The 21,512-nt window shown below is 45.2% G+C and overlaps 1 protein-coding gene across 27 annotated transcripts in view; it reads left to right on the top strand.

The window, feature by feature from the left end:
- MAP2 (microtubule associated protein 2) overlaps positions 1 to 21,512 on the top strand; it is a 234,011-nt gene that overhangs the window by 150,712 nt on the left and 61,787 nt on the right. For 25 of the 27 annotated variants that reach the window (XM_074910427.1, XM_074910447.1, XM_074910446.1 and 22 more), the window contains one exon: positions 11,010 to 11,295. The exons of the other annotated variants lie outside the window; for them this stretch is intronic. In XM_074910427.1, coding sequence (XP_074766528.1) covers positions 11,034 to 11,295 — 262 coding nt within the window. In that variant the 5' untranslated portion in view covers positions 11,010 to 11,033. The remainder of the gene's footprint in view (positions 1 to 11,009; positions 11,296 to 21,512) is intronic. 27 annotated transcript variants of the gene reach the window in all.

Raw genomic sequence — 21,512 nt, 5'->3', positions numbered from 1 at the left:
AACTTCCTCTGAAAGCAAGTGCTGCAAAATTAACTCCTGCGGTTTCTTCAATACTGGCCCTGTCCTCCCTGTCCTCCTGCCCCTGTGCCTGAACAGGCTGGAGCAGTGGCTGCTTGCTTTCTTTTCTTTTGTAGGCAGTAGGGTTGGTTGAGTAAAGATTTGGCAGGGGAAGGCTACCACGTGATAAAATTGTATCCCAAATATTGTGATTCTACTGTGTCTAGAGTGTTTAAGAGCACAAAAGATTTCTAGGTATTCTCATTTCCAGGTATGGAGAGATTATATTATTTGCCTGGGTATGCAGTCATGGGTCATACGAGTGGGTGGCTGAATGTGGGTAGACAGCGTATTTTTAAGTCATACAAGCATAAGGGTATATTTAAGTTAAAATAAGTCCTTTGTTTGTAACATTGTTGGTCAGAAAATAATATGAAGGGATGAAACAATCTTACCACTTCTGTAGGACCAAGATTTTGATCCAACATGCCAAATTTGCTGTAAATAGAGAAGCAAGCCAACTTTGCAAATAACCACTTTCCCAATCAGTTTTCTAATCCTTTGTCTCCTTATTGATTTATTTACAGTTAGATGTTTTGTGCTGCAATTAAAAGCATTGGCTTCTGTTGGCTGTAATGGGTTCCTGGGCCACTGTCTCTAAGCCTTTCTGACTGAAACTGAGAGTCAAAGATGCTTAAGTGAGTCTGGACGGAGGGACCTCAGAACAAGCTTTCTTCTGTTTGATGCTCTTTTTCAGCATGAATAAACAGTGCCTCTCTTAGACAATAAGATGCTTCTGCTTCCACTGTGATTTTGGCATGACTGCCTAGTATATCTGAGTATTAACGAAGTAAAGCTAAAAGCACTCTCTGCACAGGAATAATCTTCTGCCTTTGACCTGGGGAGAAAAGTCTTTTTATATGAGCAAGAGTTTTTACCCAGACAAACTGGAGCAACACACAGCCTTGAAGATCCTTTCCTGTTATCACTTCCATACTTCACTTTCACCTCAGCATCTTTGTGTTGCTTGTTCAGTTGTGGAATAATTGACTGTGTTTCCTTACTTCAACATATGGAAGGACCAAATTAAGTTGGGATGGCAGCTGGATCAGGATGTCTACCCCTGAAGTTGCTGAACCTACCCTTTTTTTGGGGTCCATGGCCCTGGAGAGGGTGCAGAGAGCTGGAGTGTGGTGCAAATGCTGTGTTCTGGATTTTTGCTGTAGGCTGGTTCTCCTGCATGCATTTATGGGGAAGAATCTGCCAGAAATTAGCCCAGGACATGCTTTTTACTATTTGCAGTAGCTGACGTGATGATGCTCCCAAAGGTAGCATCTGGGTATTTTCAAAGATCGTACTGTAGCAGGGGTGGAATCAGTTTTAAAAGTTAGGTAAGACCTTTGAAAAAATCAAAAAATGCAGCCACATTTGTAGAGGCAGCATTTTTTTTTTCTAATTAAAAGCTTACTGTGTCAAGATCGTGTGAAAATGTGTCATGCTTGATGAGATCTTGGTGCAACTGGAGGAAATAAGGGATGTGAAAGTAATTCATTTGTGTGGAGAGGAAACGATGCACCATTGTAGTTAAAGTGCTTATTCTGAATAAATCAGATTTTGTTGTGTGAGTTTTTACTTAGCAGTTAAGATTGTAACATCTCTCTGCTAAATTGTCCAGTTTGCCTTACGTGCATGAAGAGTAGCTCTGCAGAAGTTGGGAAGAGCTTAGACATGTCTTATGTGAAGAATATGCAAGTAACATATTAGCATAATTAATTTATTCCTTGCTACCTAATCTGAGCTGTCATACATCAAGGAGTCTCTTGAGAGGAGAGATGCAACATCAAATCAGTATGTCATAGCAAGGTCAGTGGAGGGGCGGGGGGGGGGAAATCCTGCAAAATTTCACTCCATCCTTTCATTGGCTACCTTTACCAGACCCTATCCAAATAGAGGTATTAAATAGTGTGATTTTAGAGCAAAGGAAGGGCATAGCCATGTAGCCTGTTTGTGGTAGCCATGGCAAATACATGATTTGGCAGGCACTCCTTCAAACAACAGGCTTAAAAATACAAGTTTAAGAATTAGAAGATCATAAACTGTGTGGAGTGTGCTGCTATCACCTTCTGTACCTGTGCAGTAAATAAGCAGATAATGACTTTGGTTCAGCTGTCTATAAGCACAGAAGGTTATAATGTAATTAATTGGTAGTGGGGAGGAGAACCAAGGATTCAATGTCATTTTTATTAGCCAGCCAGTGTTTGTTTCTGACAAGATTTCAGCTGGCCAACCTTGTGAAACGTTGGCAACCAAAGTGCTTTTAGTGTGATGTATTTGTAGGTATTTCTCATAGTTCTACCTTTATTTTTTCTCCAGCCTGCAGTGGCTATGTCACGTTGTATACTTCTTCCCTGACTGATGAAGAATTTTTCCCCTTAAAAAGTATTTTGAGCACCCTTGTCTTACATAGCCTGTCGTCTAGCTCAGCCATGTTGTTAACAGATTTTCAACTGTCTTGTTGCTCAGGTTTGAAGTGACTACTGTGCTAAGAAATATGAAAAAAAAAAAAAAAGAAAAGTTTATTCTATTCGAGACATGTTTCCTGGATGCTGTCTGAATCTCCTTTTCCCTTCAAAATCATCTCCTTAAACTAAAGATTTTCTCCTTCTTAGCTTTTTTGAAAATGTATTTGTAATAAATGGGGCAAATCTTTTATAATTACTTTGGTAGTGAAAAGCAGACTGTAAAAGTACAAATAAGGACTGAGTTGTTGAGTGTTTATTTCATTAAATCTTAAATATAGAGTTTAAAATCTCCATTTATCCATGTTATGTACCGTTTAGAAAGGTTTAATTTCCAGTTAGATTATTGCAGTGCTTTGAAAAGCAAGGAGGTTAGAAGAGGGAAGCTGTGCAGAGGGTGACAAAGTACTTTAATGGGGAAAGACCACTTCAGTGTGCACACCCTGAGCAGTCTGTGTAGCGAATTGGTGAGCTGAGTTCCCCCTGAAAAGCCCCAAGAAGGCCATGTCATAGATCTGCTTCTTCAAATGTTTTTCTGTCTGATCACACCCCAAATAACTTTTATCTGCATACAACCTTTGTGTATGATGTTTTTTCTGTGCCTCCTGCACTGAGGGTGAAAAAGCCAATGTAGCCACAAGTGTTGGTGAATCTTTTCCTCTGCCAGGATTGTAAGTCAGGGCCTTGGCACAGGTCATTTGGATGGTTGCTGGCTAACGGCTGCAGAGCCTCATGTTTCAAACAAGCCTGCCAACTGCAATGCCCTCTCTAAAGTGCACAGAGAGGACTCGCGATGCCCATTTGAAATTGTGCTTGGTGGAAAAATCAGTGCAGTGTATCTGACTGAGGTGCTCCCCTGGGAGCAATCCCATCCTTGTTCAGGTCTTTCAGCAAGTCTCCTGGAAACAAAAGACTACACTGAGAAATTTGGGAACCTTCTGCCTGCCAGGAAGCATCCCGACTTCCCAGCAGCACTCCTCCCATCCTTCAGCCCCTCCAGCTCCCTGAGGCAGGAGAGATCTCAGGTAGGATGGAGCAGGGACTGCCTTCTCTGTTTACTGATCAGGAGAAGACAAGGCTGTCATGGTGCCTTATCTTAAAATTTGCAGAAGGCTTGTGTGCAATTTAATCCGGAGAGATGTGTTTCTTTGTGTTGGCACCTTTACTGACTGGTATTGCTTCTTTAGTGCTTTTGCCATCCTTATCATGGACGAAATTTATTGGTTATAAGTTTTTGCCTTATTTCCTGTTTCAAATATCACTTATAGTTGTCATGGTGCTGTTGTTATGGTTACCATCTCCTTCACCAGCTAAAATGCCTTTCCTCTCTCCTGCAGGAAGCAATTATGATTAGTGATGGATGGGCGTGTGTGAGGGTGTTTGATGAATGGTAAATGGTGTAAAAATGCAGCATTGTGTATAGAAATGGCTTCTCGAAAAGAGCTGGTGTTGGAGCAGGAAGGGGTGTGCAGGGATTCTTCTGGCTTTTTAGCTAGAAAGGAGCTCTACGGCAAATGGGGTTTTTGCAGGCAGAAGCTGCTAATGCCATGATTTCACCACTGCAAGAGAAAAGGGCATCTGGTTTTAGATTTCTGGAGTTTGAGTGAGTTGATGCAGTCCCTGGGCATGGGAGCAAGGGCAGCCCTGCGTTCCAGGCAACCCTGTGTCTTAGAAGAGGAGCATCCAACGACAGGTTGGCTCAGGTGCACTCTGCTTTCCAGTCACCCAGAGAAATGAATGAATCCCTTCCCCAGGGAGGAAGAGCTCTGTCAGTCTGGAGTGGCAGTTGAAAGACTCATTCTCATATGTTTTGCCTGTTCCGATGTTCTGCAGCAGGCCAGACCTGTTTGCTACCAGCGGAACTGCAGCTGGTGCTGCATCTTGGCTCTCCTGTGCACCACCTGGGAGTCCTGCCTGGCTGAGCAGGGTTTGTTAGTACAGAGTTAGAGGGCTTTGTCACATTTCACATTTCTCCAAGTGAAAGCATTCCCCTTCATCAGGAACTGTTCAGCTTCTGCAGCAGGGTGACCCACCCTTCCCACCTGCTTGCTTCTGCTGATGCCCAGCCCAACCGTGAGAGACGGGGACAAGGATTTAAATCTCTGTGCCCATGAAGCAGGACACTGCGCAAGAAGGAGCGGAGGAGTGTGAAGTATGAGCAGCCACTCCTCTGGCACTCTGCTCGCTCCCTGCCATGCCAGTATGGCAGGTCTGATCAACTGCTTCGGAGGCTGCAGCCATCCCTCATCCTCAGTTCTGGCAAGGATGCAGGTTGCAGTAAATTTTCTGGTTTTTCCACAGTGAGCCTCCTTTGTTCAGCTTCTGGTCCAGGCGCCATCCGTTATTTTTCATCCGTTTTGTAATCCAAGGTATAATCAAAAGGATTTTCTACAAAGAATATGTGACTATTGACTAACTGCTTGCAGTGTGGAAATGGAAAAGTCTTTTAAAACAGCCAAGCACTAATACAAGTGCAAGGAGATGAACACTGCCTGCATTTTTAACACATGCCAAGGTAGTATGTAAGAGTCTTGCTCATATTGTCTAGAAGGAGGGATCTATCTGCAAGCTAATAAGCACCGGACAAGTAATAAATAAATCGTTTTGTTGTAAATTACCAGAGAGCCTTGTTCATCTTTTATTAGGCTTGAGAAGTAGAGTGGCTCCAACTGAGAGAATGTATAATTTTGTCTAATAATATACTATATTACTAGAATTATAGCACTTAGGCATTTAGCATCAAGTAGTAACTTTTGTTAATTGTTTAGTGGCTTCTGGACTGTGAGCGGGCATTTTAAGTAAGAGGGAAGCTAATGTGGTTCCTGTCAGACCCTATAAGAGTTTCTCCCCATCCATGCGGTTTGCTGTGATTCTTTTCACAGCATCAGTGTGAAGCACACTGCTCACATCTGAAAATAATCAAATTAATTTGAGAGAAGATGCATGTTAGCTGAAATGAACAAGTGAAATGTGGTGCAAAAGCTCTCCATGTGTTCAGAGCATCCAAAGTTGTCGCACTTGTTTTATAAATATGCGGATGGTCCATGAAGACAATAGCACCAATAGGGTTTGGGTACTACATGCTACAGCACTGCCTGGCCGAGTAGGGTTTGTTACTCGGTACAGAGTTGGAGGGCTTTGTCGCATTCACATTTCTCCAAGTGAAAGCATTCCATTTCACCAGGAGCTGTTCAGCTTCTGCAGCGGCCACATGATGGTGGCAGGAGGTTATTGAAATTTGTCCATCCAGATTTTCCACCTTCTGTCTCTTGTTGCCTTTATTCTGGCCTCATGATATCTACCTGCTTTCCTTTACCATAGCTGTTGGTAAGTTAAATTTACTGTCAGATTCCCTTGGGACCTCTTAATCCACAGTGCCTGATATTTAATATTCAGACACATCATCCCAACTGGCCAGTTAGTATGTGGACATGAAGTAGAGATTTTTGCAGTTGTCTTATTTGCTAGTATGAGTTAGATTGGGCTCTATTTGTATATGGCTTGGGCTTTTTACATTTATTTATTTTTCAGTGTAACTCATTTTGGAGACTATGTCATTCTTCTATACTTCTTGGTGCCCTCTTTAAAAATTTATGAACCCCTCACCTCATAAATTTCTCTTCTCTGAAAGAAATAAACTGAATTTCTTAAATTTCATAAAAAGGCAGTCTCATTCAGGAGTTTTGGAAGCCCTGGGTGCCTGAGGTCATGCTAGGCATGCCTCTGCACCCCAGCCTGCCTCCACAGAGCTATCCCACCCTCTCCTGGCTCCAGACCTGAGAGCAGGGTAGCTGTCAGTGCTGTGGTGCATTTGAGCTAAATAGCCCTCTGGAAAGCAGGATTTAGCCCTGGAGGCATACAGGGGCACTGCCCCTCTCCTCCCCGCTCCCTTCCACTGAGCTCAGGATCTGGCCATGCTCCCTGCCAGGGTTTATTTTTCTTTTTTGGAGGAGTCTGTTGTTTCTCCTCTCAGGAACCTCCAGTGTTACTCTCTCCACTGAACTGAAATTGTAGCTCTTCCTCCATGTATTCAGGTGGCTATTTCTCTCAGTTTATGAATTGGCTTCCCTCAAATCAGATAGCTTCATTTCACTGTGAATGGGCTCATAGGCACAGGAATAGGTAAAAACACGGCTCGAAGAAGGAAGGTGGGGTGTTTGCAAAACCCTTAAGTATTGGCCTAATTCTGTTCTCTTAAAAAGTGAAATTTATAGAAAAATCATCTGCTTACATGCAAAGACAGTGTTAATATAATGCTAAGGTGATTCTGCAAGATGTACTCACAGAATGTCTAGAAGGACAGCTAACATGACAGGATGTTTAAATCAGCATTCTCTTGGGCTTTGCATATCACAGTCTCATGCTGTATTACTGAGTAATTCCTTGTGTGTTGAGTTCAAAGCTTTCTGTCTTGGTTCACCCCAGCCACAGCAGTGGGAGCTGGTGTCACATAAAAAGTGTATGGGTTAAGAATTCTATATACAGTGTCTGTGGAAGGAGAAGGTAACTGCAGAGTCGGACCTCACGTTCCCCATGAGGTTTGTCCCTCTGTGTTAATTACAAGTTATTTAAATATTTTCTGTCTCTATACAGTCCCCATATAGCTGAAAAGAATGAGGGAAATTTTTTTTACCATCATTTCTGCTACAAGTTATTAGCTTACAAGGCAGGATGTCCAAGGCAGTTCAGATCCATAATGCTGTCCCCAGTGCACCGCCTGGGTTACAAGGACATGAATTTAAGGTCTGTGAAGCGTCTCTTCACAGCTGCTTCACTGCTGCCTGCCACTGGTAGCTGCCACTGGAGCTTGGTGTCTCTGGACAGGGAATGGCCAGGGTCTCAGTAGCATCCTCCATATCTGTCTGGACAAGGAAAGTCTTCTGGTGAGGGCTGTGCATGGCCCACAGCTGTGGGTCAGTATCATTGATGTGGTCTGTGGTGTACAACAGCACCTATTTGATCCTTCTGGAAGGAGGGGGCATTTCTCACCCCGCTCCCATACCCTGATGTGCTCGGCTGTCTTTGATTAGGCTTCAAGCTGAGGAACATACTGAGGGAGGAGTGTTTCCACAGTCCCATGCCGTGTAGCTAATGCAGCCTATGCCGAGGCTCATACTTGTGCCCCGTGGCGTACTGGCATGCTGTCACCAGGAAGGCTTTGGAGTAAGGGACTGTGCTGGGGTGTTGGTGCAGCCAAGGCTGGTACAGCCCATGAGCTCCACTGCCCTTCCTGCACGGTGCAGTGCCTGCCTTGGTCACCCTCTCACTGTCACGAACTTCAGCTGATGGAGGAGAAAAAGAGTGAGAACATACTAGTAAGACTGCTGCTGCAGATTCTCTGATAATGAGGTTCTGCTATAATAGATAGGGAAGAAAGGCTCATAAATATTCAAATTCATTTTTAACTAAGGCAACATGACAGTTTAGAGGACCGGCTGTGCCGCCTTTTCTGATATTTTTTGAAAGCCTTCATTGTAGTTTATGCAAAGAATAAGAAAATCTTAGTGGAAAGAGGAACTTTTTGCTTCCTTGAAACACTGTTTCCCTAGATTGTGCAAACTATTCCACATTTCTTCTTTTTATATACCTAACATTATTTAAATTCTGACACAGTATTTGATATTTCTATGTCAATATTTAAATTACCTGATTAATTTCATGGTGTGCTAATGAAATGACAGAAAAACAACTAACCTGATGGTAAAAAACACACCTGTATATTCTGGATCTGAACCTGAGCTGTGGATGAATCATGCCATACAGCAGATAGTCATTGCTAAATTGCTGAGTACAAAGATGCATTGTGTGACTCACTCGCTGTGTTTCTACTACCATTATAAACTCTGAGAGCACTTGATGAATAACAGTCAAGAATGAATTCATCCATGTTTCACTCTGTAACCATCTTTTATAAATACTGAGCCAAATTCTGCCTCCAGATACACACAGCTCTCATTGAAGCCTGCCCACTGTATTTATTTTTAAAGATAAAAGCACTCCTGTTACTTTCACAGAGGACTTCTGTGACACAGTCCATTGTAATGATGTGAATATCCTTCCTCAAGAGCTTCCAGTGAAGCAGGGAGTGGCTGCCTGGAACAGGGAAGGGCACTTCAGGGATAATAGCCTCCAAACTGCAGCAGTGGAATATAACCATTATGTTCATCCCAGTGATTTTCAGAACCACGTTCCCCACGCTCGGGTCCTGTGTAACCCTCCCTCTCCCTGCCGAGCCTCTGGACTGCCCTTGGGGGTGACCCAGGGGCTGAACTGCTGAAGCTGATGGGCAGGTTCATACTGCTCCTGAGGCTCACTGTCAGGTTCAAATTGCACTGGATTGGTGGGGAAAGCCATGAGTTAGGGTTTAGGGTTTTTTTTTTTCTTTTTTTTCCCTGAGCTTCTTCAGGGGACATAGATGAGAAAAATCTTTTTTTTTCCCAGAACAGGCTCAGTTCTCTCCTCGGACCCCAAATGTTGGTGGCTTTGGATGCGCACTACTCACTCCTGTACATAGGAAGATGTTTGTCCCATGGCCTCATGTTTTGGAAAGGCACTGATCAGAAAATGTTCTCTAGTGTCATGCAGTAGACAGACCTGGAGGCAGAGGGTTATGTCTGTGGTATGTAGGAGATGGTCTTTGCCTGGCACATGCTCTCTCCTTCATAACCACCTCCTCAGCTCTTCTGCATCATTTAAGATGGCTGCGTTTAGGCTCTTGCTGTATATGCAGAGTGGCTCACTGATGAGTATCCCATCAGGGCAAAGGAGGACGGGAAGGCAAAGGGATGTGGAGTACGTTTACCGTTTATGTGGCTGATTAATCCATATCTCAGTGCCACTGGGCTTTGTGGTACTGCTCAGCCCACCAGTTTCATTACAGCTCAGAAGAAACGCTGGGCTTGAAGTTTCACCTGCTCCTGCAGTCTTTATGCAATTGGTTATCCCCAGGGAAAGGTGCTGGGTCAGAATAAGAGCGAATAGAGCTGTGCTTCCCAAAACACCGTAGTTTCACCAGAGGCAAAAGAGTTATTAGTCCTTTTGGGGGTGGAACTACAGTTTGAGTCACATATTTATTGTTAATGAAATCTAATTTTCATGATTCACCATGATTATTTTAATTTAAAGTAGCTCTGAAAGACAGTATTATTAAATTATAATATCTGATCAGAAAGGGGTCGAGTGGACAGTTGTGAATGATTAGCTAACAAATAACACTAGCTTTTTCTCATATTTGGAGCTTTTCTGCAAACTGACCTGACTCTGTGGAAACCAGGAGGGTTTTTTTCTGGTTTGTTTGGTTGGTTTTTGTTATACGTCTGCAGAATATACGCACCATCCAGTTTTGTGCCTTTCTTTCTAGACCACTCAGCCTCTGTGATACCTGGCTGGTTGACTGCATCCAGCTTTTTCTTTTAGGGTTGTTTTTTTTCTCCCGGGGGGGGGGGAAAAGAAAAAAAAAAAAGAAAAAAAAAAAGTGGCGAGTACTTTTGGAAAAGGTCTGCTGCCATTCACTTGGAAGTAGCTAGCTCAGGTTAAGCTTTTCTCCCCCACCCCTCAACCCTGCCCCCAGAGGTTACTTGTAATTGATAATTACAATATATTGTCTTCCTAGGTTTACATATTGAGGATCTACTACTACATTTTTCTGTGAGGAGTAGCCAAAGCCTACAGCTTGTGCAGTGGCTTCTTTTCCTGGCTTGGACAAATGAGAGCTAATTAACAGGAGTGAAATACGTGTGAAGTAGCAAATAATGATTAGTTTTGTTTATGTATAAATACTGATAGTCATAAGAGAATGCAAATGCTTGTGTGAGAAACAACTGTTCCCCAGGGGCTGTTTTGGACAAAAGGGAACGAGTGTGAATGTTCACAAAACAGCAAGTAAGAGTGGATATAAACAGGGTCAAATAGCGCATATGTTCAGGAACCCAGTGGATGTTCTCAAACGTGGTTTCTGCCATGGCTAGCAGCAGATTACACGTGCCACGGAGGACGGATCACCCTGCGGTTCTGTGCCTGAAGAGCACCTGCTCTTTCCGACTGCAATGAAAATTGCAATAGCAGCTTTACCTCTTTTAGCAGTTGTGGCATTCTTCTCTTTATCACCCTGGGAAGATGTCCTTGCGTTATTGATGACTGATTCACTTCTCGTTAAGTGGGTCGACATTTAACTGTAATTAATGAGTTAAAATCAGATTAACGGAAGGGCAGCCTTCAAGAAACTGGTGCTAATCATTGCAAGGCATATGAGAGTCAGGGAGGACTTGACCCATAATTTTTACTTGTGGCTTGTTTTGGTTTTAAAGCAGTTCACTCACGCCCAGGACAGACAAGCAGAGACACTTCTGCATTGAAACCCTCTCTCATCTGCCAGACGCGAGTTTCCCTGGCAGCGCTGCTGGTAACGTGCCTGTGCTGCACCCGGTCGCTGCCTGACAGTCAGGGGCACAGTCACCCACTCGGAGCTGATATCTCCTGCTAATGTCATTACAGGACAAGCGGTGAAGGCAAGGAACCATGGCGGAGGATAGGAAAGATGAAGCCAAGGCACCGCACTGGACTTCGGGTCAGCTAACAGAGGCTTCTTCACACCCACATTCACCTGAAATTAAGGAACAGGGTGGTGCGGGTGCCGGACTGGTCAGAAGTGCCAATGGATTTCCCTACCGAGAGGACGAGGAGCCAGGGCTGGGCAGCCACGAACAGCCAGGGACATACGCTCGGACCAAAGAGAATGGGATCAACGGAGAGCTGTCGACGGGGGACAGGGAGACCGCAGGTAATGCACCTCAATGCCCCACCACGAAACATGGGGCTCTGCAGGCCACTGGATGTTTCTCCAAGTGGAAATGTTACGTGGAGCCAAGTGTGCCCTGGGCTCAGGGGAGCTGACATGAGGGAACATGTGCTTTGGAAGGGCACTAGCTCTTCACAGCAAGGGCTGCATCTTCATCTGGGTTTGCACAGCTTGCATCCTTACCCAGGATCCTGGGCAGTGCTCGGAGAAGACTTCAGGAAAGGCATGACGGTGCCTTAGTGCGTCTTGGTAGATGGGACAAGGTCATCTCTCTGGGGACGAGAGAACAGGCTGGTGTAGAGCAGCTGCTCAGCTCCTCTGGGCTAGGAGGGAGTAGGAAACCGCTCAGCTGTTGTGCATTGATGGCTCATGTTGCTCTTGCGTGCATTTGTGTGTGCCTGAAGGATGAGTTCTCCTGTTACTGCTCACAAGTAACAACACCTTCTTGAAACCACCATTTGCAGAATAATGTGTTGCTCAATCTGAGCAGGAATACTACAATGCAGCGTCAGCATTTATTCACCCTTGCCCAGGCATATTTCACTGGATACTCGCTGGGACTTTGTCTATTTGTAAACTACATTAGGATTCAGCTTGTTATTTGGGTAGAAAAAATGTGTGACTGTGTCAAAATGAAATATTCAAAGCAAGTTTCCTCTTTTAGAAGTAAATGCTAATTCTGTCTGTGCAGATTTCCCACTTTAAACCCCAAATGCACAGTGCAAGATGAATTTCTCTTGTACAGACACAACTGCCCTTGATGCATCCATCCATGCATGCTAAAGAAATCTTTCTAGCAATGTTTGTTGGCAACATCTGGAGATGCTATCCATAATTCCTCAGCAGCTGGAGAATTTTAAGGCTGTTGGACCCTATAGTCATTTTATAAGCAATTGTCCTGGAAATAGATCTCTTTGCTAAAAGTAAATGCATTTAGTTGAATCTCTTCTTGTGGATAGCCAAAATTTGAAAGCCAAAGGTAAAAGAAATTTTGTGTAAGCATTCAGGTAAGCACACTGTCGACAATTGTTTGGGGGTATGATACAAGTTCTTGTCTCTCTGCTGTAACCCAACGTTGTGCTATGCTTAGCCAGCAAATAAGCAGGAGCAGTTGTGCAGGAATCACAGAGGTAAGATGCTGCAGTTCTTAGAGGCTGTGGGCCATGGGGAGACTGAGTGCATTTCTCATCTTTGCCACAGATTTTCAGTCTTGGACAAGTCCCACCCATATACATGAAGAGGTGGGAATAACTTTATAGGATGAAGAGGAATTTCCTCTCCTTAGAAAGAGAGGAGAGAAACGCTCTTCTCAGGCTCTCTCAAGCTCAAGTTCTGAGTGGTGGTCAGTGTCTGAGAGACCTGCACATTTAATTGAGGAGTTTGCAGCTAATGAGTGAGAGGAGGCAGGAACCCACTGCTGCCCATCAGCAGGCATTGCAGTAGTATAATTTCATGTTGCTTTTTGAGGCAACAACAGAACAAGAAAAAAACGACGGACAATAATCTAGGGCAGGCAGTGAGACTGGGGACACACATTGCCAGGGTAACAAGATTACTCTTGATCCGGGTGAAGTTTGCTTCGATCACCACTTTGTGGCCTCATTTCCTCCTCCCCTGCTTTTTTCTCCACTGTCTGCTTAGATTGCAGGATCTCTGGTGTGGGGACTTATTGTCAATATATACAGTTTTTGCTTGGGAGTCTTAATATATCTTATCTCATGGCATCTTTGTCCTTGAACACTAGAAAAGTCCCTAAAACTGCTTGCTTTCATGCATGAATTTCTAGCTCTCTGGAGACTTGTGCACTCCGCACTCAGGATTAAATACTGGCTAAACCCATATTTAATTAATGCAGTGTAAACCAGTTTAGGATACTTAAGATATAATCATTTTTCTCTTTTTGAAGGAGAAACCTGGTGGCAACTTACTGTAGTGATAGAAAGGGAGCGTGTGTTGTAGGAGCATGTGTTACCATTTTACACTAGTACTTACTAGCTGGATGTGCTTAATGCGTTGTGAAGCAGGAAGTTTAGAGGTGGATTTTTGGTGTTCGATTCAGAGTTTGATCTTGAAATCAGGATTGCCATTTGCTACCAAATTCAGCCATCTTTGATGTGTTTGTCTGCTTGTAAATTTTAACTTCAGTGGGGCAGTGTATCAGGTGAAGTTTTTAAATGCCACTTTGATACACATAATTACCAGTAATGTGAATTGTTTGATCATTTGTAGTAGCTTACTGACTCCAAACAGCTGAGGAGAAAATGCACAAGAAGCCAAGATCAACTGAGATAATTAAGCCAAACTGTGGGTTTGAGTAGATTTACAGGGATTTTATTTTCCTTGGTGCAAGTCCAGCACTATAACCTAGGAAGATCTCTGGCTTCTCATCCTCCATGTTGGAGTCTGTAAATCCCCAGCAACTGCAGCAACCAGCTCATCCGCAGCGGAGCACTGGTATAACCAGGGCATTTCCCAGGCAGCCACCCATTGCCCCATCCCTGCTGATGACAGCTCAGTTACATTTTGAGGTGTTTCGGCTAAGGAAGCTCTCCAGCACTTGACTGACCCAGGAGCTGGGATTTAGTCATGAAATGGTCCTCTCCTAGTAAATGGTATTCTGCAGCAGTGCAATAGTCCCTTCAAGGCACAGCAGGGCACCCATTTGCGGGGCTCGCACTGTAAAATCTGAGGGCTGTGTGTTAAGGGGGAGGTTAGAGTCAGGCCACCAGGACAAAGGCACCTTATGCCAACACTGATGCAGGGGCGAGGGGTGGTAGTGGGGGAGGAAGTAACAGTTCTTGCCAAACTGCATCCAATCCATCACTACAAGTGACATTTTTAGGTTTGCACAGTTAAAATTTGCCTTCCTGTATATATGCATGTCTCTCTCTCTTGGCATCTAAGAGTTACTGAGTGTGACCTCAATTTTGGAATCCTCTGAATCTGGCTGTTGTGTTGCCTTTGATTGATCTGTCTCGGTATCACGCTGGTAATGGCTGCATTATGGAGACACATCAATGCCCTCCTTTCAAATGAGCCGATGGGAACGTGGGAGAGTGCACAGCGCTGCGGACAGGCCAGCCTCAGGGCCTGATCCGGCATCCACTGAAATCACAGGCAAATATGTACGAGGGAATAGGCTGGGGGTTTTGGCACCGCACACAGGAAGCCGTTATGGATGTGATATAAGTAAGGGCGGTAAAGCAGCTATTCCTTTTTATATGTATTTGTGCATATATATTTGTGTATATGAACTTTGCCTGCCCCTGGCAGACCAGCTCAGCCCCCCTACATCCTCAGCCTCGTGTCTCTGTGAGCCCACAAGTCCCATGCTGCTCCCAAGTTGCTCCTGAAGACACCTTGTCTTTGGGGTGGTCTGCAGCACCCCCCAGCCTGAGATCCACTGAGTTTCAATGTGCTGTGCCTGATCCATGCCTGCCTATGTTCCCTCTCACCTGAACACACACATGGCATCTTTGATAAGGATTTTGGAAGTACTAAGAGGGGAGGATGATATCTGTAGCTCTTGTCAAGCCAGACATTTTCACATCACGTGAGATGTGTGCTGCAAAGGAGGCGTGATAATCTTCAGAAACTCACTCTGAAGTGGGCTGATGTGGAACAATTTGGATCGGACCCCGTGGTAGAGCACAGGATGTGTTTGACTTACAATGAATGCGAGAGTGGCAGCCTTTTCTTTGCCTACTGAAAAGTCGTGGTCACCTAACTGGGAGGAAGCGCTGAGGAGCAGTACAGATGCGCTGCAGCATTCTCTGGGAACCAGCAATTCAGCACAATCCTTCATATCTGATTTGCAAGGAACATCAAGCTGCAAAGGTTTGCTTTTTAACACTTCAAATACATTTATTTTTCTTTTCAGTAATATAATGTCAAATATTAATTTGACAGTAATAACCTGACAAATTTATATAATTAGGGGTAAAAGTAGTTGGATGCATTGTGAAGCATCTTCTACAATATGTCTTTATGTACAGTGACTCAGCTGATTGAGTGCTTTCTTCATTACATGACAAATTCAGGCTTATGTTCGGAGGGGGTTTGGATTACCCACATGGTTATTTGATGAATTATTTTTTTGATAGATGAAGGAAAAGCATTTCCTGAAATCCTGTTACCAGAGCCTCAGGACAGTGCCTCTGTCCTGGTGTCAGTCAATGTTAAGAACAGTAACACGTCCTGCCAGAGTGACAAACAGAGCCCTTCATTAATTGGCAGGGTACACAAGCCATGCAGGATGCAAAGAGACTGCCAGAAGACTGTGGCAGACTTCCTGACACAGCACAGAGGCCGACCATGGGTTGAGTGCTCCTGCCTTGTTTTTCAGAGCCCTTAAGTCATAGGAAAGGTGGGTAAGATGAAGCCCATGACAGATAAATGAGAGGTGCCAGGATTTTTGGCGACTGGGGGGCCCCAGAGACTGGGATGTGTTTGTCTCTAAGTGGAAAAGAAAGAGGGGGGAGCCCTAGACCTGTGATGAAGAACGAAGACATGGCAGCATTGAGCTGAAGGAGGAGTGAGGGACTGAGGAATGGGGGGGGAGCAGATCCAGCAGCAGGAGAGCTATGAGGGTGAGGGGCAGAGAGCTGGTGAGATGAAAGCTGTGAGGGAGCAAAGTGGGGGCGGGAAGTGACAGGGAAAGAAGGAAAAAATGAAGATGAAGTAAGGACAGTAGGAAAAGGTTCAATTTTATCTGTTCATCCTGAGCCAACACAGCTTTTGCACTGTGGCAGATACTGCCCCAGAGGTGAAGGGATTTAGACAGCAGAAATAGCACAGTGTGCAGGAAACAGCCAAGGGGAGAATTGGTAAGAGGAAAATCATGTTACAGTTTGAATGTAATTTATCCTAATTCAGCCATTGTTTTAGGCTTTGTTTGGACAGACTAAATGGGCAGCTGCAACAAATCTATTCCTGTAACCAGCTACTCTTTAAATGAATGTATTTAAATAAGCTACAGCATAAGAAGGACATGGACCTGCTCAAGTGGGTCCTGAAGAGGCCATGAAGATGATCAGGAGTCTTGAGCACCTGCCCTGTGAGGACAGGGTGAGAGAGTTGGGGGTGTTCAGCCCAGAGAAGAGAAGGCTCCAGGGAGACCTTATAGCGGCCTCCCAGTGCTGAAAGGGGCTACAGGAAAGGTGGGGAGGGACTCTGCATCAGGGGTGTAGGGATAGGATGAGGGGTAACAGGTTTAAACTGACAGAGGGTAGATTTAGATTAGTTATAAGAACGAAATTCTTCCCTGTGAGGGTGGTGAGACACTGGCACAGGTTTCCCAGAGCAGCTGTGGCTGCCCCCTCCCTGGCAGTGTTCCAGGCCAGGTTGGACGGGGCTGTGAGCAACCTGGGCTAGTGGAAGGTGTCCCTGCCCAGGGCAGGGGGTCAGAGCTAGATGACTGTTAAGGTCACTTCCAACCCAAACCATTCTATGACTCTATGAATGTCAGCCTGAAAGACTACCCTGGCATAGCCAGTAAATACTTGAGCAGAGGTGGGGAGTCCCTTTAGGCTGGCTATGCAAAAAAACACATGTTGAAGACAGGGATTGTGCTTGTTCCAACTACCAGACAGTGTGTCAAGGAAACAGTCTGTATCCCATCATCTTCCATAGCCTGGCATTGTAGTAGCCAGTCTCTAGGTAAAGAGGTTCATGTTTACGGCCCTCACCACCACTGCACCGTTAGAAAATCACCATGATACTTAGTTGTGCTGGATCAGGCACTCAGCCCATGAAGGCTGACGCTGGAGCTGTGATGGCAGATTGGGCAGGGACAGGATCTGTGCATGGGGTCAGTAAACACGACAGCCTCTCCAGGCTGAAACTGCACCGAGTCATCACTTGGTCCCATGGTGTGTTAATGGTTACTCCTCTTGTGGCTTCTCATTTGATATTCTTTTCATTTGTGTGTCTTTCTCTCTGTTGCTATACAAGTGATAATAGTAAGATGGCACTGCCAGTAAACATACAAACAGGCCTTCTTTGTACAGAGGCCTTTTTAGCCTTGCTTTCAGAGAAGACTGCTTTGTCAGAGCTTTCCTTTTTGTTTGGCTGTTTGCAGTGGTTGTCCTGCTGCTGCCCAAGCCCTCCTGGAGTTACCAGAGCACCCCACAAATTCCCTCAACACCTGTTCCCCAAAGAAGCCTCCCAGCCTTGTTGTCAGATACACATTTTCAGCAAGCAGCATGTCTCCAGCAATACAGACAAAATGCACAGAAGGATGCAGAATCAGTGGCATTCAGAGATAATGTGATTGCCATGTTTTTCCCATTTCAGTTGTTTATTTTGCAAAGCTGGAATAATGCATCTTACCATGTCATTGGTGGCTCCCATGGGAAAGAAGATGTTAATTAGGTATCTTGATCTCCCTCCCTTTGCCAGGAAATATGACAGTAATTACTATGCACCATCGTCTTTGCCGATTTAGATACAGGCAAACATACCGGAGTCCTGAAACTTTTCTTCTCTATGTTAAGAGTAATACATACAAGTGTCATTTTCTGGGACACATTATTGGAATATTTTAGACATGTTCAAATTATATTGCTGAAGAGAGCATAGGCGGAGACAGCAGAGCCTCTTCAGGCCATTTGCAGAAAATGTTATTTTTACTGTTCTCCGTTAAGCTCACTGTAGAGATCCTTCTCAGCTGTTCTGCAGAGGACGGGGAATGAGGCCAGAGAAACTGTGTCTTTTCCCATGTACCCCCTAGCTCCAGCGATCTTCTCCCAGACTCTGAGTATTCGCTAACTGCTGCAGAGACCAGTCTCCGCAGGTTTTCCTGTGGCTTGACACTATCGGTCACTAAATCCAGTAAGACCACATTTTGTCCAACCCTAATCTCTCCGAGGGGCTGGCTCTGCCCTCCTACCTCTTCTTGGGACTTGGTCAGTCTGTGATTGAAATGTATTGGCAGGAGCTGGAGGGTCTGGCACAGTTTTGGGCAATATGATCATGTAAAAAATTATTGCCTGAAAGGGAGTGGGGTGAGATAACCCGTTATCCAGATGCTCTTGACACCTGTGGCTGGGAGTCAGACACCCAGAGAAGTTCAGCCATCAGTCTTTCTTATCGCTAAAGCTCCTCTGAAAAATGTCAGTGTGTGGTTCAGATTCACTTCTGAAAACCGTATCTCAAATTGGGTGCAGTAAGAGTCAACTGCTGCATTGTGCCGTGTCAGCCTTGAATCTGGCCAAGAGAAGGCATCAACCAGCCATTTCCTTTGGGCTCCCTGTTGCTGTTTTGATTCGCTTTGGTGTTTTCTTGTTACAGTATGAGCATCACAAGATGAAATTGCATAAGCAGCTGTGCTTCCTTAAGGAGTAATAGCAAAACGCCTGTGAGCGTGTTGGCCTGGCAACCAGCACTCACTTGGTGCCGTCAGTGTTCCCAGAAAACGTAATCGATAACAACCTTGGAGATGCAAGAAGGAGCAGTGAGGCCAGGATATGGAGGAAGTATCTTTCATAACATGTTGTTCCAACCACACCGGTAATTCAGACCGTATGTCATGAGTGCTGTTTATCAAAGTTGCCTTTTGAAAACATCTGCAGCAGTTCTTGGAGGGCTGCTGTAGCCAGGGTAGCTGTTGCTGCTGAAGGATGAATATCCTGTCAAATACAGAACACATTGTAGGAGTTAAATTTTTGCTTTTGTCTCCCCTTTTTGAGGACAAAAATTTGCCCTTTGTCTGTCTCTGCTCTTCCTACCTGCCATCCATATTTGGCTGCCTGCTCTGATGGGGGCTGTAAATGCAGACTTTGCTGTTCCTGCCGGCTGGATCTCAACCTTCCAGCACTGGTGTTAGCTGAGTCAATGGTGGGACAGTTGTGTCCAGAGGCCATGTTCTAAATTGTGGCCTGTTGTGCTGCAATCCTTTTAGTGAATGGTAGGAGATAGCTTGTGCATTTATGGATGATGTTGACAAGGTTTGTAAAAGAGTCAGAGGAAAAGGCAGGCAGGTGCAAGGAGAGCTACCCCAGGTCACTCAGGAGGGCTGTGGCAGAGCCACAGGCAGGCGGCATGGCCCTGTGCAGGGCTGTGTGCTGGCTCTCTGCAGGCTCCTGCCCTCTGGGCTTGGTTCAGCTCAGCCCCTTGCAGAGAGGTGAAGATGGAGCTCTTCAAGGGCTCTTCTTCATTGTCATGTCTGGAGGAAACCATCATTGTCTCCATCCCCCTGACGGCAGTGTAGCAAACATGCAGGAGCACTGAGCAGTATTTGGCAGTGGGCAGAGGTCTTTGTGATTGTGGCTGGAAGGTGGTATCGATGGGGACTGTGCCAGCATATAATCTTCCATTCCAGCTTTCATCTGAGGCAAGGAAGATTTGGAGGAATGTTCATTGCCAAACAACCGAGCCTTGTTTTGCAGACACACAGCTGCTCTTGTTTCAGGCAGAGCTGAAATGGCAACTTCTTCTCCAAAGTCACCTTGAAAGGGAAGCAGTAGGTTCTTTGGTGACAGCCCGGGATGTGCTGGTGGACACTGACTGCCTCATTTCCTGGCCCCTTGCCCTGTGCACAGGCAATTTTCAGCTCCCAGGGTCTCATACACTGTGGAGCAGAAGAGCCTGGAGGTACAGTCATTAACCCGCTCACCACCACACTTCACAAATCGCTTCCTTCTCTTTTCCGTTGTGGAAGGTCATGTGTGTACTGGTGCACTCTCCAGCCCTAGCTAACCACAGGTTAGCCCAGTGCAAGGCACAGCTTCCCGCTGTCCCCACGTGTGTCTGGGGAAGTCAGGTCCTCCCAGCACGTGGGCTGGCATATGCCCTTCCACATGGAGTTGGGCATGGGTTTAACCTTTGGTGAAGAGGAGGTAGGTACCATCAGATCACTTACAAAAATGAGTGTCGCACAGTCTGCTGCTCCTGCGAGGAGTGCCAGGCGCTGCTGATTTCTTTTTTCCACGTTGCCATGCCAACACATCCCTGCGCGGAGTGAGATCTCTTTTTAAGCTCCGCTGAGAGAAAGTATGTAGCCTGGGAGCTTATTTAGCATTCAGGAGTGCACAGCCTCTCTGTAACAGCTCTGAGCCACAGCCAGGCTGTCTGACAAAGGAAAGGAGGATTTAATTTTTTTCCTTCTTTCCTCTAGCATTTGCTTCTCAAGGTTAAGGGAGACAGGGTAGATGGGAAGAGAGAGTGGGAGGACACTGCAATGGGGCCCTCACTCTGCTGTCCTCGCTGAGGCACGACTTTCATGGAAATGAAAAGGAAATACTACTTTGGGGTGTATTTATGGTGCAAAATACATATGTGTGTGTGTGTGTGAGAGAGAGAGATATGCAGATTTCTTGGTTTGGCTAACCCTGATGAGCTACTCTGTATTAAAATTGGAAAGCAAAGACAATTTGGGTTTTGAATGAGGAACTCAAAGGAAAGATTAGAAGGAGGTCAGAGACAAGCCCCCTGTCTTTGTCTTCCCTGCTGTTTTAGTCTGTGAGGTTACGACATGGAGAAAGAAATAGTCTCATCTCGTGCTGTCTTCATATCCTGAGTAAGGACAGCAAAACTAGTGCGTACTGGTGTTTTGGTTTGGGTTTTTCCATTTTGGGGAGTCCCTACTGGTAGATTAACTGCTCACTTTAAATCCTTATAATGATAATTAATACAGGTTTTCTTGCCTTTGCCAGCTGAAGGGATGGAAATCAGCATAAGCGGCTGGCATTAGCTGGCAGATGAGCACTGATGAGACGGTGCCTGTCTGTACCAGCTGTGAAAAGGTTGATCTGGAAATTCAAAGACAAGACTCAGAGGGCTACATGCTGATGTTGACTGTCATTTGTTTCTTGGAGATGCTGAGCAAAACATTTACATTTTCTGTGCTGTTTCACAGACGGACTGCAGAGCGGAGTCAGTGGTGCTTGGAAAACCCATTCTGAGGTGGTGGTTTAGAAATGCAGTCTTGGTTGGGTTTTGGGCTTTTGTTATTACCGAGGTATTCCTCACGACATGCAAAAAGTGCAGGAAACTGAAAGCACCCCAGCTGTGTGCATTAGATCATGGGAGTGAGCCCTTCTCCTATGTGTGGAAAATACCTGGTCAAAACTTTAATTGCATGCAGTATGTGGGAAAATAACTGTGAGATATGATTATGTTCAAGGCAGGAAAACCTGTTAGCTGCTTCCCAGAGAGACATTTTCACTCAGGACTGAGTAGAATGAATGCTTCATTGAAAT

The sequence above is a fragment of the Athene noctua genome, chromosome 7, assembly GCF_965140245.1.
Source record: "Athene noctua chromosome 7, bAthNoc1.hap1.1, whole genome shotgun sequence".
NCBI classification, from domain to species: Eukaryota; Metazoa; Chordata; class Aves; order Strigiformes; family Strigidae; genus Athene; species Athene noctua.
The sequence above is the reverse complement of the archived record's forward strand: the minus strand, read 5'-3'. Positions and strand labels throughout refer to the sequence as shown.